The sequence below is a fragment of the Mytilus galloprovincialis genome, chromosome 5 (assembly GCF_965363235.1).
Source record: "Mytilus galloprovincialis chromosome 5, xbMytGall1.hap1.1, whole genome shotgun sequence".
Taxonomy (NCBI): domain Eukaryota; kingdom Metazoa; phylum Mollusca; class Bivalvia; order Mytilida; family Mytilidae; genus Mytilus; species Mytilus galloprovincialis.
This window is the reverse complement of record NC_134842.1, coordinates 95,702,445-95,724,210: the sequence shown is the minus strand read 5'-3', so window position 1 is coordinate 95,724,210 and position 21,766 is coordinate 95,702,445. Positions and strand designations below refer to the sequence as shown.

Genomic DNA, 21,766 nt, shown 5'->3' with positions numbered 1-21,766 from the left:
GGTCTAAAGGGTCTAAAATTGAACATTATTTGATTTCATCACAAATTGAATTCTTGGGGTTCTATGATATGCTGAATCTAACCATGTGTTTAGATTTTGGATATTGGACCATAATAGGTAAATGTCCAATTTAAAATTTTTAAGTTTTTGGAAAATGACGCAGTCATTGTTCCATAACTGCCGACCTGATTTCTCTGCCTACCGTGCTTGGTTTCGTATTTACTAATTTCAATACAAACTGGAATGTGCTTGTGTTATCATTATGCATGAGCATTGTGTAGTAATCAGCCAGGAACCAGTTTACAAACTAACTGGTTTCTGTTTGTATACCACTACAGTCGAACAAAGTGTTGTAGTTTGACAGGAACCAGTCCAGAATTTTGTAAACTACAAAACGTAATCGGTTATTATCATTCCGTTTTGGTGTTTCATACCGACTTATATGGTTTGAATAAGCTTAAGACCCTTCAAACATTAATGTGATAGGTATATTTAAGACTGTTTTACAAAAGGATGAAACTGTTTTGCTTTAAAAGTCGTACTATAGTGATATATGTTATGTACGGATTTCCACTCTCACCGGTTAATTTCTTCTTTTACACGTGCTTTTGAAACTTCCTGTTTAAACCCATCGCAAGTTTTAAAATTGTTTTTTGAGTGAATTAAACTTATTTTAACAATCACGAAGCGTTCGGGAATCATTTCAAGCAGTTTCTTCTTCTCTTTGATGATGGAAAATAGGTTTTCTCAAGAAAATACCGCAAACGATCGCAGAGGAATTGAAACGTACAAGTCAAGTCGGCACCTGGTTAAATTGGCATCTAGTCAAATCGGCACCTATTTGACGTCAATTCGGCTTCCAATAATATTTATTATAATATTTTCTATTCAATTAATTAATAACTGTTACCAAGTACATAGTGAATATTAGGTAAACAACGAAACCAAAGTGAATATGTTGTTGTGTATAAAAGTAAACAACGAAGCTATTGTTTTAACCATTAGACAATTATTAAAATTAAATGGAAAACTATGAGTCCCTTTCAATAAATCAAACTTTCATGCCAAATAATTAGCAAATTTAAGGTGGTTTTTTTCAGTAATGTTTAAACAGCATTAAACAAACAATCCTGTAAAAGACTCAACTGGTTAAATAATGCATACAAATATCCAATATCTCATGTATTAGTCCAAATAATAATGACGTCTGACAAGGCTATTTTATTTTTTTCTGGGACGCCTTCCTAAGACGTTCGTAGGAAGGCTTCCTAAGAAGGCGTCCCAGAAAAAAATTAACATAGCCTTGTGGTCATCATAGGAAGGTGTCCCAGAATAAAATTTAAAAAGCCTTGCCAGACGTAATAATTATTTTGACTACTCATATATATCATTAAAAATACACCAAAAAATTCATGTAGTTGAGAAAAATAAATACATACAAAATGTACATGAACATCCAAAAAAAGTGAAAGTTAGTATTAACTCTTTTTGCTTTAAAAATTTACAACTGCATTTAAGTATTGAATGCTTTTTTTTTGTAAATTCATTGAGGTGTAAAAGCGTTGACCGAAGTACTTTTTGTATGAAGCGCGTAAGCGTAAGCGCTTCATTCTAAAAATGTGCACACAGTCAACGCTTTTGCAACCCTATGAGGTTACAAAAAGAAACATTCAATACTTATAATTACTTTTTTTAGCTAGGATCATGAAAACACGAATTTTATAACTTTTTTATTCAATTCATCTGTGCACTTTATTGTGGGACCACGTGTTATCATGAATGAAAAGTTTTATTGAGTGATGCAATTGCTTGAGGAATAACGTGATGTGCAGTTAGCCAATCAGAATAAAGTATTATAATGAAACATATATCAAATGTAATTATAACAAAATACATTATGTTGTAAGAGTTATCTCCCCAAACACTGTTTTTCTTGTGGCCACCTCTCCTTCGTAACCGTAAAAGATTTTATTTTACCAAATTGCTCGTTACATATTTAGGATAAGAATATTCGTTTGAACCATAGCTCTATGGGGACTCCATATTCAGAGTTATTCCCCCTTTTTCATTTGATTCAAGCGATATGCATTTTCAACTGGTAAACCATAACTGATAGAGACCTAAGGTCTTCATGAGGTCATTGGTACTAAAAATGAAAATGAGATCAATGTCAAAGGTCAAGGTCATATTATAAATTTTGATTTTGGCTTATTTTCACTTCTTTTCAAATACTGTATGACATTTTGACAAATAATTTTTCATAAATTATTAGTTGCGACATGTCCTTACTTGTATATTTTGGTTGAAAGGCTGCGCATACAATAAAAGGGAGTTTTTGTCCATCTTACATTTAAAATTACGCGTCAAGTGGTAGTACTCATTAACCAAACATATTAAAGACCTAGGATATTTTGATTCAAGGTCCATGGTTTGTGACCTTGAAATTGAGGTCAAGGTCATAGGTTAATAGGACGTCATAAAGCCATAGGAACTAACATTTTAAACTGATTTTTCATATTTCAATATAAAAATAGATCTTTTCTAGTGGAAAGACTTCAATTGTTCTCTGAACAATTTGTTTTTAATTTACTTCATATTTTGTGGGAGAAGGGGGTTCAGACTATGTGGTATCAGGTCTGTTTGTGCCCAATACACTTTCGCACCTCGCACGTTCACACCCAAGGTTCGTTCGCACTCTACTCATTCGCGCCCAATTTTAATTCAAATTCAAGTTGAATAATTGGAAAATCATGATTGTTGTTTTAAATTGCTTTGGTGTAAATACTGAATGTATTTATAGCTTGGTATGAGTAAAACATTGAAGATTTTAAAGGAAAAACACAAAAGATAATTGTTTTTAAGCCCTTTGATCTGAAACAACGAAACAATAAAATATAGGAACCAAAATATAGCAATCCACTATTATAACCAAAACATGATAAAATTTATTCAACACACAGAAAAAAAAATAGTCAGAAACTCACTTCATTATGAAAGAGGTCAATGAAACAAAGTATAGCAATACACTAACCAAAACATGATTAAGAGTTATTCAACGTTAAATAAAACGTTGACAAAATACCACTTTATTTAGAAAGGATTATTATTATCTTTAACAATACGCTATCCAAAACATGATTAAGATTTATTCAACACAAAAAAAAAATGCTGTCTCACTTTATTTTGAGACAATGACAACAATTATACTTATAAGAAAACACTTGCTTACAGAGTTATTAAACACAAAACCAATTAAGATTAGTTGCGAACATGTAGGGTGTGAAAGTGAAAGGGGGCGAACATGAGTTGGCGCAAACGTGAATGGGCGCGAATGGACCCGGATTCAGCCTATGTACCAGTGAGAAATATAGAAGCCTTTCCACGGGATTTATTTGTACAATTCAGGTAGTCTTGACCTATTCATTTGTCTTAAAAAAAAAACCAGCCAGTTGGCACCTTCACTTCACACACACACATATACGAATATCAATTATATGCTTACGAGACATGTTGCATTGTTAAACAAATTACGGTATGTGAAAATCAAGACTTGCATAAAAACTATCCCAATATTAGAGACAGTGGCGTCATTTTTCTTCAGAGCTTTCAGCTCTTTGATTAAGTTTAAGTTCTTAGACCACATTCATTCTGTGTCAGAAATCTATCTTGTGTCAACTATTTAATCACAATCCAAATTCAGAGCTGTATCAAGCTTAAATGTTGTGTCCATACTTGCCCCAACTGTTCAGGGTTGGACCTCTGTGGTCGTATAAAGCTGTGCCCTGCGGAGCCTCTGGTTTGTAATGTGAAATTCTCTCTTATTATAAGTAATAGGATAATTATATTTGGTATGTGCGTACCTTGCAAGGTCCTCATGGCTGTCATACAGTTTTCACTTGACCTCGACCTCATTTCATGGATCAGTGAACAAGGTTAAGTTTTGGTGGTCAAGTCCATATCTCAGATACTATAAGCAATAGGTCTAGTATATTCAGTGTATGGAATACTGTAAGACTGGCAGGTGTCATCTGACCTTGACCTCATTTCCATGGTTCAGTGGTTATAGTTGAGTTTTTGTGGGTTTTTTTTTCTGTTTTTCATATACTGTTTGCAAAAGGTCTACTATATTTGGTGTATGGAATGATGGTTAGGTGTACATTTCTAGCTGGTATGAGTCATCTGACCTTGACCTCATTTTCATGGTTCAGTGGTCAAAGTTAAGTTTTTGAGTTTTTGTCTTTTTATCTAATACCATATGCAATACGTCTACTACTATAATAACTATATTAGGTGTATGGAAATATTTTGTGATCTATGTGTCAGTTGCTCAGATTGAATTTGACCTTGACCTCATTTTCATGGTTCATTGCTCAATGTTAAAGTTTCGAGTTTTGGTCCGGTTTTTTTTAAAACTTTAAGCAATAGGTCAACTATATTTGTTGTATGGAAGAATTATTAGCTGTATATGTGTGCCTTACATGGTTCATCTCACCTTGACCTTATTATTATGGTTTAGTGGTCAATTTTTAGTTTTTTGGGTTAATGTTAAGTTTATGTTTCAATTGTAATAAAGCTTTATATTAAGGACTACAAAATGTATCAACATAATATCAATGATTAGTAAAGAAGGCAAGACATTTCAGCGTGTGCACTCTTGGTTTTATATTTAACCCTAGAAAGTAGCTACCGGTAAATGTTAACTGCAAAAAAACTAAAATCCTTTATCAATTAGATACAGGAAATGAAAATATTTTGAAATTTTTTATCATAAAAATGGTTAAGCTTATGTTTCCACAAATACTTACCATGACTGATTTTCAAAATGATCATCATGTAAAAATAAAGAGATGTGCTAAGATTGCCCATGAAAACTATTTGTATGAACAATGACAGTTCAGTGGTTTGCTTTCAACCTTTAGCAAAAATGATTACCATATATATTGTAATAAGCTATTAATAAAAGCCCCGCATTGTAAAATGTTAAACAATTAAAAAGTAAAAACAGCATCCTGATTTTTATAAGTTCGAAGAAAAAAATTGAGTCGTATTATGGTATGATGTCGTCGTTAGCGATGTATGTCGACACATGGTTTCCGGATAATTACATAGTTTAAGCGAATGGATATTCATGAAATTTTACTACAAGGTTCAATACCAAAAAGGAAGGTTGGGATTGATTTTCCGGGTAATGGTACCAACAGTTTAGAAATTAGGGGCCAAAAACCAAGCATTTTTGTAGTTTCCGGACATAAACTTGTGTGTCAGTGTACTGATCTCTCTGAAATTGTTCTTCAAGGTTCCATATCACAAAGGGAAGGCTGGAATTTTTTAAGGGGTAATTGCCTCAAACGTTCAGGAAATAGGGGTCAAAAACAAACATTTTTCTAATTCCAGACAATAACTTGTGTTTAAGTGTATGGATTTCTTTAAAATTGTACTGCAAGGTACCATACCACAAAGGAATAGGCTGGGATTAAGTTTTGGGGTAATTACTGAAAGGGGGTTAAAAAAAATGGGGGGGGGGATTTTTTTATCCATAATTTTGATCACAATCCAAATATAGACAGTCTATCAAGCTTGAATATTGTGTCCAAACATGCACCAACTGGTCAGTCCAATAAGGCTGCGCTCTGCGCATCATTTTCTTAATCATATTAATCTGACATGTTAAAGTTTGTACATTATGAAGTTACTGTTGATTTTGTGTATTTCAGATTATTATTGAAAAAAGAGCACTTTGTCAGAAGTACTAGGAGAATTTGAAAACATCTAGGTGAAATAGTCCGACTGGATATGACAGAACATCAAAAGAAATGACGAAAAATTACACATCTTATCAACATACTAGAAACTAAAAGCTACTTGCAATTTTCACTGGTTTTGAGCTCAGTAACAGTCTGACAAGGAAAGAATTTAATGAACATGATTCATCTACATTCATCTATCTTATGATGTCTCTTGATAAATTTATTAAAACATATTGACTGTAAAATAATTACCAGCTCACCAATTATATCTGTTGTTCACAAAATTTGTTATTTGGAAATATCTGTTGAATGTTTTGAAATTAAAATGTGTTAACTAAAATGATTGAAGAATTGAAGTCTTTAAATGATACAAAAGCAAGGATACATGGAATGATTTCAATTGAGACAACTACTAACCCTGCATAGTAGGGCACTGATGTAAACAAGTACAGGTCACCTGAAGTCTTCAACAATGAGCAAAATCCTTAACTTAAAGATCGTTATACATGGGCTTATTAAGTCCCAAGATAATGGTATCTACAGGTACATCCTTTGCTTCCACATTTTTGTTTGTATGTTTCTGATGAAGGTTAATTAAAATAAGCCAAGCACACTTAATTTGTGAACTGTTTTTATACGCCCGTCAAAAATTTGAAGGGACGTATTATGGTATACAAATGTCCAGTGTCCGTCCGTCTGTCTGTCCGGCTTAAACATGTCACACCGTAACTTGAGAACGACTTATCTAAATTTCATGAAACTTAACATAGTTGTTTTTTATGATGGTCTAATGATCTGTATACTTTTTGGTGAAAATAAGATTTAAACTTTTTGAGATACGGCACTTTGTAACTAAAACAGGGGTGTGTTTTTTTTCACATGTTGCACCGTATCTCTAAAACGATTCTTGATAATTGCTTAAAACTTTACACACTTCTTAGTTATATTAATCTTAATATCTGTATACTTTTTGGTGATGATTCAAAATTTCATTTTTGAGTTATTGAGTATTTTATAAAAAAGGGGGAGGGTTTTTTACATGTCTCGCTGTATCTCAAAAACGATTTATGATTATTGCTTAAAACTTTACACACTTCTTTGTTATATTAATCTAAAGATCTGTATACTTTTTGGTAATGATTCAAAATTTCATTTTTGAGTTATTGAGTATTTTGTAAAAAAGGGGGAGGGGTTTTTTACATGTCGTGCCGTATGTCAAAAACGATTTATGATTATTGCTTAAAACTTTACACACTTCTTTCTTATATTAATCTAAAGATCTGTATACTTTTTGGTGATGACTCAAAATTTTATTTTCTGAGTTATTGAGTATTTTGTAAAAAAGGGGAGTTTTTTTTTTACATGTCGTGCCGTATCTCAAAAACCATTTATGATTATTGCTTGAAACTGTACACACTTCTTTGTTATATTAATCTAAAGATCTGTATACTTTTTGGTTTGATTCAAAATTTTATTTTATTGATATTTGTAAAAAAAAAACAGGGTGGGGGGTTTCACATGTCCCGGCGTGTCTCAAAAGCAATAAATGGTAATTGCTTAAAACTTTCTAAAGCTAAAACTATTTATGATTATTGCATAAAACTTCCCCACGAGACGTCTTGCATATCATGCGCTCATGGCGCAGCTGTTTATTTTTAATTTCAAAAGAGAAAGCTAATAGACAATTTATTTTAAGCAAATAGCAAAAAAAAAGGAAATCCATTTAATATGGCAGACAGCAACAAAACACGACCAGTGGACATAATAACATATTTTTGAGTGCTCAAACTGCACCATAACATTAGACACAAAAAACATCTTGTATAATGCTGGATTACACAAAAGTGTTTTTCTTTTAAATCATCTGCTCTTCTCTGGTGTTTAAAAATTGTACAGATTTTTTGTCACGATATCTCAGTAGTATGGGTTCGAATCCTGGCGAGGGAAGAACAAAAAATTTGCGAAAGCAAATTTACAGATCTAACATTGTTGATGTTGATGTTTAGACGAGTTGCATGTACATGTACAATATATACAAAAAGTTATAAGAAGTTTTTTGGCAGTATAAGAAAAGCAAAATGAGAATGTTAAATTTGATGTATGCCTTTTTGTGCTACTTTGTTACATTTGTTGTTTATGTAGTGATATTAAGATGATAACACAATATTGACTGTTGTACCCCTATTTTTGACATTTTTACTCTTTGAGTATGTTTGTTTTGTTCATGCATCGTTGACAATGTAATGGAATTTGATGCGACTGTCATACAAGTGAGAGGTTTAGCTAGCTATAAAACCAGGTTCAATCCACCATTTTCTACATTAGAAAATGCCTGTACCAAGTCAGGAATATGACAGTTGTTATCCATTCGTTTGATGTGTTTGGACTTTTGATTTTGCCTTTTGATTTTTGAATTTTCCTTGGAGTTCAGTAATTTTGTGTTTTTACTTTTTAGCTGCTATTGAGACAAAGGCAAAAATCATAGTGCAACAAAACATGTTGATTACAGACATAAAACTAATAAACTGAAATAACACTTACCACTACTAAAGGATTAGGAACTTTCAGGAACTAATTGCAGCTACTGTCCAGGTTATGTTAAACAAATTTTCACCTCCAACTGATCTGTTCAGTGAAGAGTTTTTACCTTTGAAATGAAATGTGAACACATTCCAATCTTTTGGCAGACGTGAATATTCTCATGTGGCATTTATACCTATATCCAAGGGTACCTATATCTGGTGGTGATGATACAGTGATAATTAACAATTTTTTTCCTTCTTTTTATTTGATTTTGAAAAAAAATGGAATTTAATCTTTTTTTGTTAATTTTGTTAATTTTTCATTTTTTTCCATTTATTATTAATTTCAAAGATTTTTTTTTTAAATATTTAATTTTTTTTTTAATTTTTGAAAAATTCGATTTTTTTGTAATATTTTGCATTTATAAATTTTTTAACTTTAAAAAAGTTAACTTTAGTTGCCTTCGTCCATGCATGCATGGATTAAGTCTGTTGTGTTAGTCCATGCTTGCGTTAATTGCCTTCGTCCATGCATGCATGGACTAAGTCTTGTGTTAGTCCATGCAAGCATAGACTAAGTTAGCGTTAATTGCCTTCGTCCATGCATGCATGGACTAAGTCTGTTGTGTTAGTCCATGCATGCATGGACTAAGTCTGTTGTGTTAGTCCATGCAAGCATGGACTAAGTTAACGTTAGTTGCCTTAGTCCATGCATGCATGGACTAAGTCTGTTGTGTTAGTCCATGCAAGCATGGACTAAGTAACGTTAGTTACCTTCGTCCATGCATGCATGGACTTAGCTTAGTTCCTTAGTTTTCATGTTTACATATCATGAAAAGATTTAGTCATACTGTCAATTGTTTGCAATTTATTTCTTAAGGTAAGTTATAATGCACATTATGTCTTTAAATCATAATTAATAGGTTGAATATGAAAAAATCAACTAAACAGGAAAAAAAGGTAATTACATCAAATTAAAAAATAATTGAACTAACACCATGAAATTAAGAGGTAAGAAGAAATGGAGGTTTTCTAAACTTGATGTTGATTTCCAGTTTTATTTAATACCTTGTTTTGTTTGGAAAATTCTTACTGAATTTTTATCAACTTTTAAAGACAATTATTAAAATTGCATAAATTGTACAGTTATCGTTGATAAATGTAACATACTTCTTCTTCGCCAATAAATTACTGCTATAATTATTACAACCAGTAATACAAGTACAGCAATTGACACACCAAGAATAACAGGCAGATTTTTCTTAACTGAAATAAAAATTTGAAATTAACTAATAAAATAAACAAACAGTTACAATATATGCATGACCCAATTAACACGTCCAATAATATAATATTGTTTATGCCATATCAGACATTGGAAATACATTTATTATGAACAGTTTTCGAATAATCTAAAAACATACATTCGAGTTTATCGCTCACGATTTGCAACATCATTTTGACTGAAATAATCTGACATCAGTCCAAAAAAATTGATAGTCTTTTTTAATGAAATTAAGAAGTTGATATTCATCAAGGCATGACATAAAATTTAAACTGGTTGAAAAATTATTTAATGCCCCTGTGATTACAATACTCACAATATCAGATAAAAAGCTAAAATTTCCCGCTAAATAAACGTCTCGGATTACAATACATACTAAGACTTTAGTGTAATTAAGTGCTCATTTTCAAATTAATATCAAACACAAATAATTTGTTAACTATTGTCTTCAAAATCTTGAGGTTGACAAGTAACAACTCTTATCAGACAAGGATATGCATACCATTAAAATTATAATCACTGTTTGTCTCTATTGTGTTTTCCTTATTTTTGTATAGTGCTGTATAAAGTTATGGTTTGTGATTTCCCCTCTTTTATAATATCGTCTTCTTAGGACTAATTACATATCCTGTCTACCTTAACAAACATTATCTTCGTGCTAATGTAATGTTATTTTTACGAATATCATACTCACGAGGACATTGAGGGATAACTAGGAAGTAATTCATCTTTCTGACAGTGCAATCCACATGGAAGGAAATGCACCGGTCAAACAAAATTCGCTTGTGAGTTAGATTTACAGTTTGATTGTGATCATAGATAAGTTGTATCCTCCCAGCAGTCACGTTGATCTTAGAATTATCCTATTAAATATAAAAAAATATTTAAATAAAATACTTTTCAATCTTCATTCTTTGCTGATAAGACATCCATGTTTTGAAAGTCTCAATCCCAGATACATTTTAATGTATCATATCGTTAATCCCTTAACATTATTGTTTTGTCATTTTAAAACTGTTATATATTACATTTTTTGTATTTTTCAAAATCTATATACAAAGCTATTGGATATTTTTTCCTTTAAAGTTTTTTTTTATCTATAATCAAGCAAACAGAAGGGAATATCATACCTCATAAAAGCAGTTTGCCTGTTGACCAATTTGGGAAAATATCAGTTCCACTTTGTTGTCTTCATGAATAACAGTTCCATAAACTGAAATGAAATTAAAAGCAATTTTTATGAAAACCTTAAAAAATAATCAGCCTTGGTTAGGATTGGCACTTCATACTCTGACCTTCCTCAAGTTTCTATAACATAAAACATATGTATAGATTTCAGCACGACCAAAGGTAAAACGAATATTATATACACGTTTGAATAATGCATGAATTGATGATGTTCAGTTAACGTATGACAAATTTATAAACTATTCAAACCCTCTATGAACAAACAGATAGAACACTCACCTACAAGTCCATCCTCCGTCAATATGTCCTGAAGACTTGTAGTTGCTATACGATCTAGACCAGAATCTACCTGTATTGGTCGGTTAATGGTATGATTCACTAGATGGAAATTATGTATACATAATATACAATTTTTTCCATTTGCATGAACTCTTATACTTCCATATTGATCTGCATCGGAACCAATCGTCTTGTTGTCAAAATGAACAGTACACTGTGGTGCTTTTACTTGAAAAGAAATGCACAAGGGTGCTCCTATTTTCAAAACTGGATTAACAATTTTCCAATCAACTAAAAAAAAGAAGATGAACGAGTTAATAAGATATACAGAAAAATAAAATATATAAACCAATTTATTTCAAATATATATGTAATTGATATAAATTTCTCCTTATTCTTTCCTGGATATTTTGTATGTAACACTATGTTGTGAGGCAATTTTTGTTAATCTTATATATCAAACGTAAATAACTTTCATAATGACCAATGTGCAATGGAAAGTTAATAACGGATCAAAATATATGAACGCTCGTAACTTATCAAGTACAAAGTTGTTTTACTTCAGGGCTCAAGGCATAAGTTTATATAATCTGGAAATAGGGTTCTTTTACGAAAAAACGATGCATTCGCTAACTGACGAATGGAGTAGGCAATAACTGCTTTTATCTTTAAGATCAGGTTCACCAATCTTATATATGTCAAAGATAAACTGATCGGATTAACTCATTTACAAATGTCTTTATGCAAGGTCTCAACAACACAACCAAAGTTTTAATTAGGAATTGATGTCCAGGTCGTGTTAAGGATATCTAAATAAAGGTAAGGGTACAGACACAAAGTTTCTAGCAAAATGTATTAAATAAATATATTAATGGTTTTTAGATTAAACAATCTCTGAAATAGTAAAACACATAGATGATGTGCATTTGTAAAGAATACAGTCGATTAAATTATAGATTAAAAGTAGAACGTTCATACAAAAATTTGTAAAGAATACAATCGATTAAATTATAGATTAAAAGTAGAACGTTCATACAAAAATTAACCAAAGTTGAATATAGCAATTATTTTGAAACCTTGTTATGGATAAAGTGTCATCACGGTTTAAAGTATCTATATATTTTTGACTCGAATTATATTTGTGTTTTTGTTCCGATGAATGTGATAAAACAAAGGCTTTTGGATACATACAAAATAAGATAAAGTTTGTTACTACTGTAAATATCATCGTGTGGACCAATGGTTCAATATGTAACTTATGTAATATGGTTAAATCAAAAACAACATGGTTAAAATAAAAATGTGATTTACAATTTTTGAATTACCTATAGCATTAAAATACTAAAACTGAACTGTTTTATGTGATTGAAAAGGAGAAAGCAATGGAAGATAAATTAAATTAAGCAATTCTTTATATTCAGAAATTAAATCACTACCTGAAGAAGAATCCCGTTTTTCTCTTCCTCTATAACGAGGAACATTCAATTCATTAGCATCTCTGGTTTTTGTTGTTTGACTAGACAACAGACCTACAAGTACAATCAAAAGCTCAATGATGTTAATTATGATGCTAATTTGGCAGGCATGTTTTTTTCTGTTGTAAATAATTATTGATAAGGTCTAATAAAGAAGCCAAAGAAAAGGACACAAATTTAAATTGTTGTTAATGCAAAATATCAAATCTTAATTGTAATCGATAGAGTTTATTCCATATGATTGCAGAAAGGATTTAAATGATTTTTTAAATTCTTTTGAACTTATTGGTCTTTTTGTACAGTGTTTTAATGGGCCAGTGGTATATTCCACTTCATTTTATGAACGTGTATATTTTAAATTGTGACACCTTAAAATTTCGTGTGAACATTGATGATTATGACTTTAGTATTGTATAAGTCTAGAATAAGACATGTTTGAAAAATATTGGGAACAATAAGATGAGGTGTTAGTTTTGAATGCGTTGTCTAATTTGAAAGAAACTTTATAATATATTGAACTTTGATACGTACCAAACCATGCAAGTACAATTAGTGCCACACCAATTACACCAAATACTCTAAAAAATGAAAATAAGATAATAGTTTAAAGTGAGATTGGATTGTCATGGCTTTTGTTTACAACATTATTCGATTTGATTTGGTGTTTGTGTTTAACGTTTAAACGTACAGAATCGCAATACATAATGCATTATGAATATGATAAACAAATATATAAAATTGCACAAATATTTACAAATTTAAAAAAATGGTATCGACTGAATATTTCTAATAGAAAATAAATGCATCTGGATACAATAGCATGAACACATGTTTGTTCTGGTTATTTTATTTGCAACTCGTTGTAAAAAAGATAACTTATATTATTTATAATATAAAGTAAGTCATGTTAACAGGCTTGGTTGAACTGATTTAATTTTACTTTTCTGAATAATTAGAAAAAATAGAATAAAAACTCCTTCTGGGGAAAAAAACATAGGTAGATTTTTTTTTTCATATCCCTTTTGGTAATAAAGAACCTTTTCTTATTTGTAATGAATTTTTGACGGTTTATCAAAACTAAAGCCAACTCTAGTATAAACACTCACCGTTTTAACATAATCTTGACTTTCTCCGTTATAAAAAATTCATACATAGCTGAAAAAACACAACAAGAGTAGTTAAACAATTACTGTAATTCAGCGAGAAATTATAAAGGCATGATTATTACAAGACTTTACATCAACTGAGGACGAAACATATCACATTTCATGATTACCGTGTTTTCATCTAGTAATAAATTGGTTTTTGCAGACGATTTTTTTTTTTTTAAATCTGTTGTCTGACAGTACACACTTCCTGCCTACGATTGAGACCAAGTATATTATATCTGAAACTCTTCTTTATAAATAATATGTCTTTTCATCTATAGAATTGGAGAATTATTATGAAGCATAAAGAAAATGTATATATAAATGTAAAAAAAAAACTATATTCAGCACAACAAGAGCACATCATTATAATGATAATGTTATACGAAAAACGTACATTAAAAGGTATTATTGCGCATTTCAATATTGTGGGAATAAAAAAGATTCTTTACTTTCGGGTTGTTATAATTTATACATCAGTTTGATAAAATTTTGCCCGTTTTAGAAAGTGTAATGAAAGTTTGCTTTTATGTTTGTAAGAAGATGTTAAATTAAAAGATCATGCAGGATACAATTGTTTACTTGAGTGAGAAAATAGCATTGCAAAATATGAGAATGGATGTACAATTTGCAAACATTTCTCCTCACCCATACCGAATATCATATGGTCGTTCACTTACGAATATTAAAGATTACAAATTTTACAGGAAAGCACTGAAAAACAACAACAAAAGATTGCTATCAGTTGAATGAATTTTTGCATTGCGATCATAGTTAAAACCGAAACGGATCATAATGGTATACCTTGCAGCAGATTTCATTGAATATTTATTGTCGTCCAGGTTATTGGAGGACACTACCCAATATAGGTATATATTTGTGGTAGAAAACGTTTTTGTTTTCCCTACACGATTCTGTTTATGTCCATAAATAATTCATTTGTTATCCCCCTTTGATCATAACAACAAATTACATATTGTGCAACTTTGGAAAACCTTATGAATTTATACGTACCATATGTTTTGTCGGTGATGCTTCTTGGATTCTGATCCTGCTTTGATCTTAACGGACTATGAGTTTTCCAAATTTTCTTTTCATTTCCTGTCAATTGATGCATGAAAAAAAAGTTTTAATAAATTTGCTTATATAATGTTAAATCTATAATTACAACAATCACAAAAGCGCTCGTAATAATTTGAGTGTCTATTTAATTTAAAAAATTAATTGCTGAATTTTGTGTAATACTTTCATAACATCAATTTGTTTGACACATGCGCACAAACTTACTATTGTTATTCTGGTTATTTTTATTGTTATCCTGAAAATAATTTATATTTTAGCCCCTTACATGAACCTTTATTATATAGTGTATCAAACAACATGTTTTTACATCGCATATTAGTTTTCTAAACTTATTAAATATAAAAATGTTATAAACATACATCGCGGAGAGAAAACGGTAACAGTTAAACTAATATGAGTAGGAATTATATCTGGCCACATTTTACATTTCACTAAGGCTCAGTGTAACATGTCGATACACATAACTCCTACCCATGCTAAATTGAGCCAAGATCATGACATGTGAATCTTATTTCTTAAATCTACCTTTTTTTGGTCCTGTCGACTTATTACTGTCTTTGCCTTTTTCATTCACAATCTCTTTTTTAATCGTTAGCACAGTTGAACTGACACAAGTAACATCTGTAAATATAAAGTTATGTTGTGTTTTTGATCAAACATCGTTGTCAATACAATGATTTTTGATGCGACTGCCATACAAGAGAGAGGTTTAGTTCCTTAAAACCGGGTTCAATCCACAATTGTCTACATAATAAATTGCCTGTACCAAGTCAGGAATATGACAGTTGTTGTCCATTCGTTTGATGTGTTTGAGCTTTTGATTTTACCATTTGATTAGAAACTTTCCGTTTTGAATTATCCTTAGTTCATAATGTCTGTGATTTAACTTTCAAATTAAAATCATGGAAAATTATTCGGAGGTTAGACAGACAGATTTGAAAAAAATAATAGCACGGCTTAATAATATATATTCCTAAGCCGTGCTATTATTTTTTTCACCTACCTTTTTTTTGTCCTTCCGACTTATTACTGTCTTTGCCTTTTTCATTCACAATCTCTTTTTCACTCGTTAGCACAGTTGCACTGGCACAAGTAATATCTGTAAATATAAAGTTATGATTGAAATTTTTTTTTTTTCTTGTTATCCTGAAAATAATTTATATTTTAGCACCTTACATAAACCTTTATTATATAGTGTATCAAACAACATGTTTTTACTTCGCATATTAGTTTTTTAAACTTATTGAATATAAAAATGTTATGTACATACATCGCGGAGAGAAAACGGTAACAGTTAAACTAATATGAGTAGGAATTATATCTGGCCACATTGTACATTTCACTAAGGCTCAGTGTAACATGTCGACAAACATAACTCCTACCCATGCTAAATTGAGCCAAGATCATGACATGTGAATCTTATTTCTTAAATCTACCTTTTTTTGGTCCTGTCGACTTATTACTGTCTTTGTCTTTTTCATTCACAATCTCTTTTTCAATCGTTAGCACAGTTGAACGGACACAAGTAACATCTGTAAATATAAAGTTATGTTGTGTTTTTGATCAAACATCGTTGTCAATACAATGATTTTTGATGCGACTGCCATACAAGAGAGAGGTTTAGTTCCTTAAAACCGGGTTCAATCCACAATTGTCTACATAATAAATTGCCTGTACCAAGTCAGGAATATGACAGTTGTTGTCCATTCGTTTGATGTGTTTGAGCTTTTGATTTTACCATTTGATTAGAAACTTTCCGTTTTGAATTATCCTTAGTTCATAATGTCTGTGATTTAACTTTCAAATTAAAATCATGGAAAATTATTCGGAGGTTAGACAGACAGATTTGAAAAAAATAATAGCACGGCTTAATAATATATATTCCTAAGCCGTGCTATTATTTTGTTCACCTACCTTTTTTTTGTCCTGTCGACTTATTACTGTCTTTGCCTTTTTCATTCACAATCTCTTTTTCACTCGTTAGCACAGTTGAACTGACACAAATAACATCTGTAAATATAAAGTTATGATTGAAACATTTTTTTTATTGTTATCCTGCAAATAATTTATATTTTAGCACCTTACATAAACCTTTATTATATAGTGTATCAAACAGCATGTTTTTACTTCGCATATTAGTTTTTTAAACTTATTAAATATAAAAATGTTATGTACATACATCGCGGAGAGAAAACGGTAACAGTTAAACTAATATGAGTAGGAATTATATCTGGCCACATTGTACATTTCACTAAGGCTCAGTGTAACATGTCGATAAACATAACTCCTACCCATGCTAAATTGAGCCAAGATCATGACATGTGAATCTTATTTCTTAAATCTACCTTTTTTTGGTCCTGTCGACTTATTACTGTCTTTGCCTTTTTCATTCACAATCTCTTTTTCAATCGTTAGCACAGTTGAACTGACACAAGTAACATCTGTAAATATAAAGTTATGTTGTGTTTTTGATCAAAAATCGTTGTCAATACAATGATTTTTGATGCGACTGCCATACAAGAGAGAGGTTTAGTTCCTTAAAACCGGGTTCAATCCACAATTGTCTACATAATAAATTGCCTGTACCAAGTCAGGAATATGACAGTTGTTGTCCATTCGTTTGATGTGTTTGAGCTTTTGATTTTACCATTTGATTAGAAACTTTCCGTTTTGAATTATCCTTAGTTCATAATGTCTGTGATTTAACTTTCAAATTAAAATCATGGAAAATTATTCGGAGGTTAGACAGACAGATTTGAAAAAAAAATAATAGCACGGCTTAGTAATATATATTCCTAAGCCGTGCTATTATTTTTTTCACCTACCTTTTTTTTGTCCTGTCGACTTATTACTGTCTTTGCCTTTTTCATTCACAATCTCTTTTTCACTCGTTAGCACAGTTGAACTGACACAAATAACATCTGTAAATATAAAGTTATGATTGAAACATTTTAAAGAAGGAAATGCTGAACACAAAGTTCAAGGTTTTCGATGAGGTCAGGGTTTAAGACGATAAAAACTAATGAAGATATGTAGACGAAAGAGGCTAGACATCTTCAAGCTTCTCTACAAATATATTATTGATACGATATATATCCTGAAATTAGCACATTGATCGCCGGTGTATAGAATCATGTGCAATCATACCACATCTCCTTATCTTATCCAAAATGTTATGCCTTTTTTAATGAAACAGTTAATAGTAAGTAATATTTTATACCCAAAAACATTTGAATTTGATAAGAAACGTAGACTTTCTTCATTAAAGATCATTTAATGATCTTGGTGGCCGAGTGGTCTAAGACGTTACTTCTGTAATCACTAGCTAGTCAACACTGAAGTTGTCAGTTCGACCCCGCTCGTGCGGGTGAACTCGTTTTCAACCTTAGTTTCTCCTTTCAATGTTGATCTATTTATTATTTTCATTCTGCATGTCTGAATGTCCAGTCAAAAGATTTCAATTTTAAAGATTTACAGCCGATTTCATTGAGTGTGTAGCCAAAGGTATATTCTTTTGTAAGCTTGCTTGTTAGTTGGACCGTGAAGTCATTATTATGTCAGGTTTACTATCCTCTTTTTGAAGTAACATAGTTCATCAGATAGAAAGATTGGTAATCTGCTAGAGTAGTATATTCTTAATGTAGGATAGTTAACCTGACCTAACAATGACTTCATGGTTCATCTAACAAGCAAACTAACTAAAGAAATAACCTTTGACTTCACACTCAATGATATCGGCTGTAGTAGTTACCAAGTTCATCCTTTCCGGTATTGAATAAATATTTGAAATTACTAAAAAAATCTTATATATTGCATTAGGGACATTTATCTGTAGTACTAGTAGTGCAATTTGTTTCTTCAATAATATGTATAGCATGTGAGAGGGAAAACAAGTTCAACTACCGTTTTTGGTGAATATTCAACAACTACCCTAATTGTTTTTTTAAGTAGCAAGAAATATTGACCAAGTCCAAAAGCCTGACATATTTAGAATATTTGAAGAATAACAAAATGCATGCTTCAATTATGTGTACAATACAGGTATTAAAGCTATATCTCAAAAACTGTAGGATAACCCAGATAACGTTTTGAAATAGGAAAAATCCGTAGCTCTATGGTCCGCAAATAGTCAAAAAAATAACATAAGGACCTATGAGCTACGGTTCCGCAGCTAATCAAAAAAGTGCTCTGACACATATATAAGAAAAATCATTAGTGTACCGATATATGAAAAGGTTTGATCACATAATTTACACTTATAGTATAAGTGTAGTTAACTTAATTTCAGTATCAACTTCTCTTTACATGGAATTATGTTTATAATTACATTTCATAATTTGGATTCAATACTGACTGCACTGATGCATAACGTATTAGTCATAGTTGTATTCTTAACTTTCTATTTAAGAATGTGACTAGATAATGGACAATGCACATTTGAAGTTTTTTTTATAGTATTTAAGACGAACGCTGTTTCACGAAATAGATATGATACATAAATCTATTTTTCTGAAGATGGTTAAAAAGAAAACTTCAAAATGCAAAATATATAAGTTTTGATGAAATGATTTTCTTCAGAACTACAAAAAGAGTTTGAATATATTGTGAATTTATTATAAAATCCATTTGTAAGATTTCGTGGAATATTTGAAAATAATAATGAAGAAAAATTAATTCACCATATTTCAAGGGACACAACAACTTTGTATTTGATTGCACAGTGTTAGACTATTTTGATTTACATAAGTCTAATTTCACGTACAACATATTTCTTTAAGAGAGTGACATGTCTTGATGACTGGATACGGCGTAATACCATCCGTACGTGATATTCTGATCGATTATGTATCCCGGAATAATTTCTTACCGTGTCGTTCCCTATGACGTATTACAATGACTTGCCAAGATAATGTAAACAATCGGATTATTTTTCAAATTTTTATACATGAGCGCCAACGTAGACCACCATGATATTTTATTATGGGAAAGATACAGAAAAGTACAGTTGATGGTTAAAATTTCAAGATGGTCTACGTTGGCGCTACTGAAGTTCATTACATAAGCGTGATGGGTTTCAACTTTAAAGTTTAAAAATTCTGGAAAAAGAGGGGCCAAAAACGGCCCTTATCATACCTTGTCCTTTGTAAAAACAATTGTTTCAAAAGTATAAGTTGACCATTATTAGACATATTTAAAAAAAAAATTAAAAGATTTTTTCCAAAATCCTAAAATATTGCAGTTGTATCAACATTTTCCTTCCCTCTACATTACTATTTTCAAGCGAAATGAAACAGCGACAACATCTTCTATTTTTACAGAGCATTTACATATCTACGCTCGTGTATGTTCAACTATACGGTGTGTGCTAAACAAAATGTAATGAGGAAGAACTACAGAATCAACACGACATACGTTTTACAATCACTAATCAGTTGTCTTATAAATTATGTTGTGCCGATGTTTAAAATTACTTATTTTCGCGATCCCCGAGATACGAGTAAAGCGGTCTAAATATTTAACCGATTGTGTCCTCTTCAGGTTATTTCAATACTTTTGGAGTTCACGCAATTCTTTCAGTTGTATTTGATACATTGACTGCCTTTTGGTTATCAATTTATTAGATTTCAACATCGAGTAACTGCTGTCGCTTGAATTCAAGGTTTTTGAATTTGTGTCATGAGTTCAGACGTCTTTGATTGTTTTCATACGATACAAGGTAAACTATTTTGCCCTATTACATTGGATTTTTATTTTTATTTGAGACCCATATAATACCAATACAAATATAAGGTAAAAGTCTGAGTCAGCATTTCTCGCCATATTTTAAAAATCAAATATATAGAAAAGGAGCTCTATGACCTGTCAATATTTTTTTCTTTTTTTTCCTTAACTAATGCTGTTCCGACTTATAATATGGTCCGAGACCACAATTATTTCGTAGTGCATTTCTTTTAGAACATAAATGAAAATTAAAAAAATCCCACCTGCGCTTTCTCAATGAAATTTTTTCAGTGTGTTGTACTACTTTTGGGACAAATTATATCAAAATTATAGAAAACTTCATCGGCTCTGACTCACAATATGGAAAATTTTATGTTTAGGGCGTCTTGAAATCTTATGACAGCTTCCGAAGTGCTAATTGTTAACCTTTTTCAGCTGGACCAAATCACTACTTTCCTTTAAAATTCTGGACCCAAATTTATTTACAGTGTAATTTCACGCCCTACTTGCAATTTGAGGCATTACACGTGGAGAAATAAATTTACAAGGAGTATACAAATTAATGGCAAGTAACCCACTGTCAACACTAGGGACTATAATCGTGAACACCGAAAATCAAGGGACGACAACTGTGGTATCGAACCATATTAATATTAAAATTTAGATTTTTTTTTAAAATTTCAACTGATATAAAAAAATAAGATGTGGTATGTGGTATGTGGTACAATAGACCAAAATAACACAGCAATTGACAACTATAGGTCACCAGACGGCCTTCAACAGTGAGAATACCGCATAGTCAGCTATAACAGGCCCCGAAATGACAATGTAAAAAATTCAAACGATAAAACTAACGGCCTTATTTATGTACAAGTATGAACAGTACATCCTTAAGGTACAATAATTTGATCTGTGAACTGGATAACAATACCTCATATCAAACAATTGATAACTATTTACAAACCTTGATTAGTCAGATTCAGTGTTTCAAATGCTTGTAAATTCCAATCTTCCCTAGGCTTTCTCCTTACACCAATACCAATATCTAAACTTTCGTTGCTCATCTGTAATTAAAAGAAAAAGGAAGTTTTGGTTTGATTGACAATTTTATCTCACTTTAACATTTTACGGGATCAGGCAAATAACATGAACAACTAAAAAAATGGTTACCTTCCTTTAAGTACAAACATTAATTCAAAGGAAATAATATCTATGTGTTTTATCATTCACTAGATATTTTGACAATCATTCAAATGTGTATTTAGCAAGACATAGCGAAATTTACCCACAGTTTCGATATAAAAACATTAGGTACATT

The 21,766-nt window shown here is 31.0% G+C and overlaps 1 protein-coding gene across 1 annotated transcript in view; it reads right to left on the bottom strand.

Annotated features, from left to right (window-relative positions):
- Positions 1 to 21,766, bottom strand: part of LOC143076791 (uncharacterized) — a 57,243-nt gene that overhangs the window by 27,540 nt on the left and 7,937 nt on the right. The window contains exons 2-16 of the mRNA XM_076252664.1: positions 21,413 to 21,512; positions 17,553 to 17,648; positions 17,073 to 17,168; positions 16,642 to 16,737; positions 16,164 to 16,259; positions 15,731 to 15,826; positions 15,253 to 15,348; positions 14,659 to 14,745; positions 13,603 to 13,651; positions 13,028 to 13,074; positions 12,458 to 12,550; positions 11,022 to 11,312; positions 10,685 to 10,767; positions 10,249 to 10,417; positions 9,440 to 9,535 (exon numbers count right to left, since the gene is read on the bottom strand). Of these exons, the coding sequence (XP_076108779.1) occupies positions 9,440 to 9,535; positions 10,249 to 10,417; positions 10,685 to 10,767; positions 11,022 to 11,312; positions 12,458 to 12,550; positions 13,028 to 13,074; positions 13,603 to 13,651; positions 14,659 to 14,745; positions 15,253 to 15,348; positions 15,731 to 15,826; positions 16,164 to 16,259; positions 16,642 to 16,737; positions 17,073 to 17,168; positions 17,553 to 17,648; positions 21,413 to 21,512 (1,591 nt within the window). The remainder of the gene's footprint in view (positions 1 to 9,439; positions 9,536 to 10,248; positions 10,418 to 10,684; positions 10,768 to 11,021; positions 11,313 to 12,457; positions 12,551 to 13,027; positions 13,075 to 13,602; positions 13,652 to 14,658; positions 14,746 to 15,252; positions 15,349 to 15,730; positions 15,827 to 16,163; positions 16,260 to 16,641; positions 16,738 to 17,072; positions 17,169 to 17,552; positions 17,649 to 21,412; positions 21,513 to 21,766) is intronic.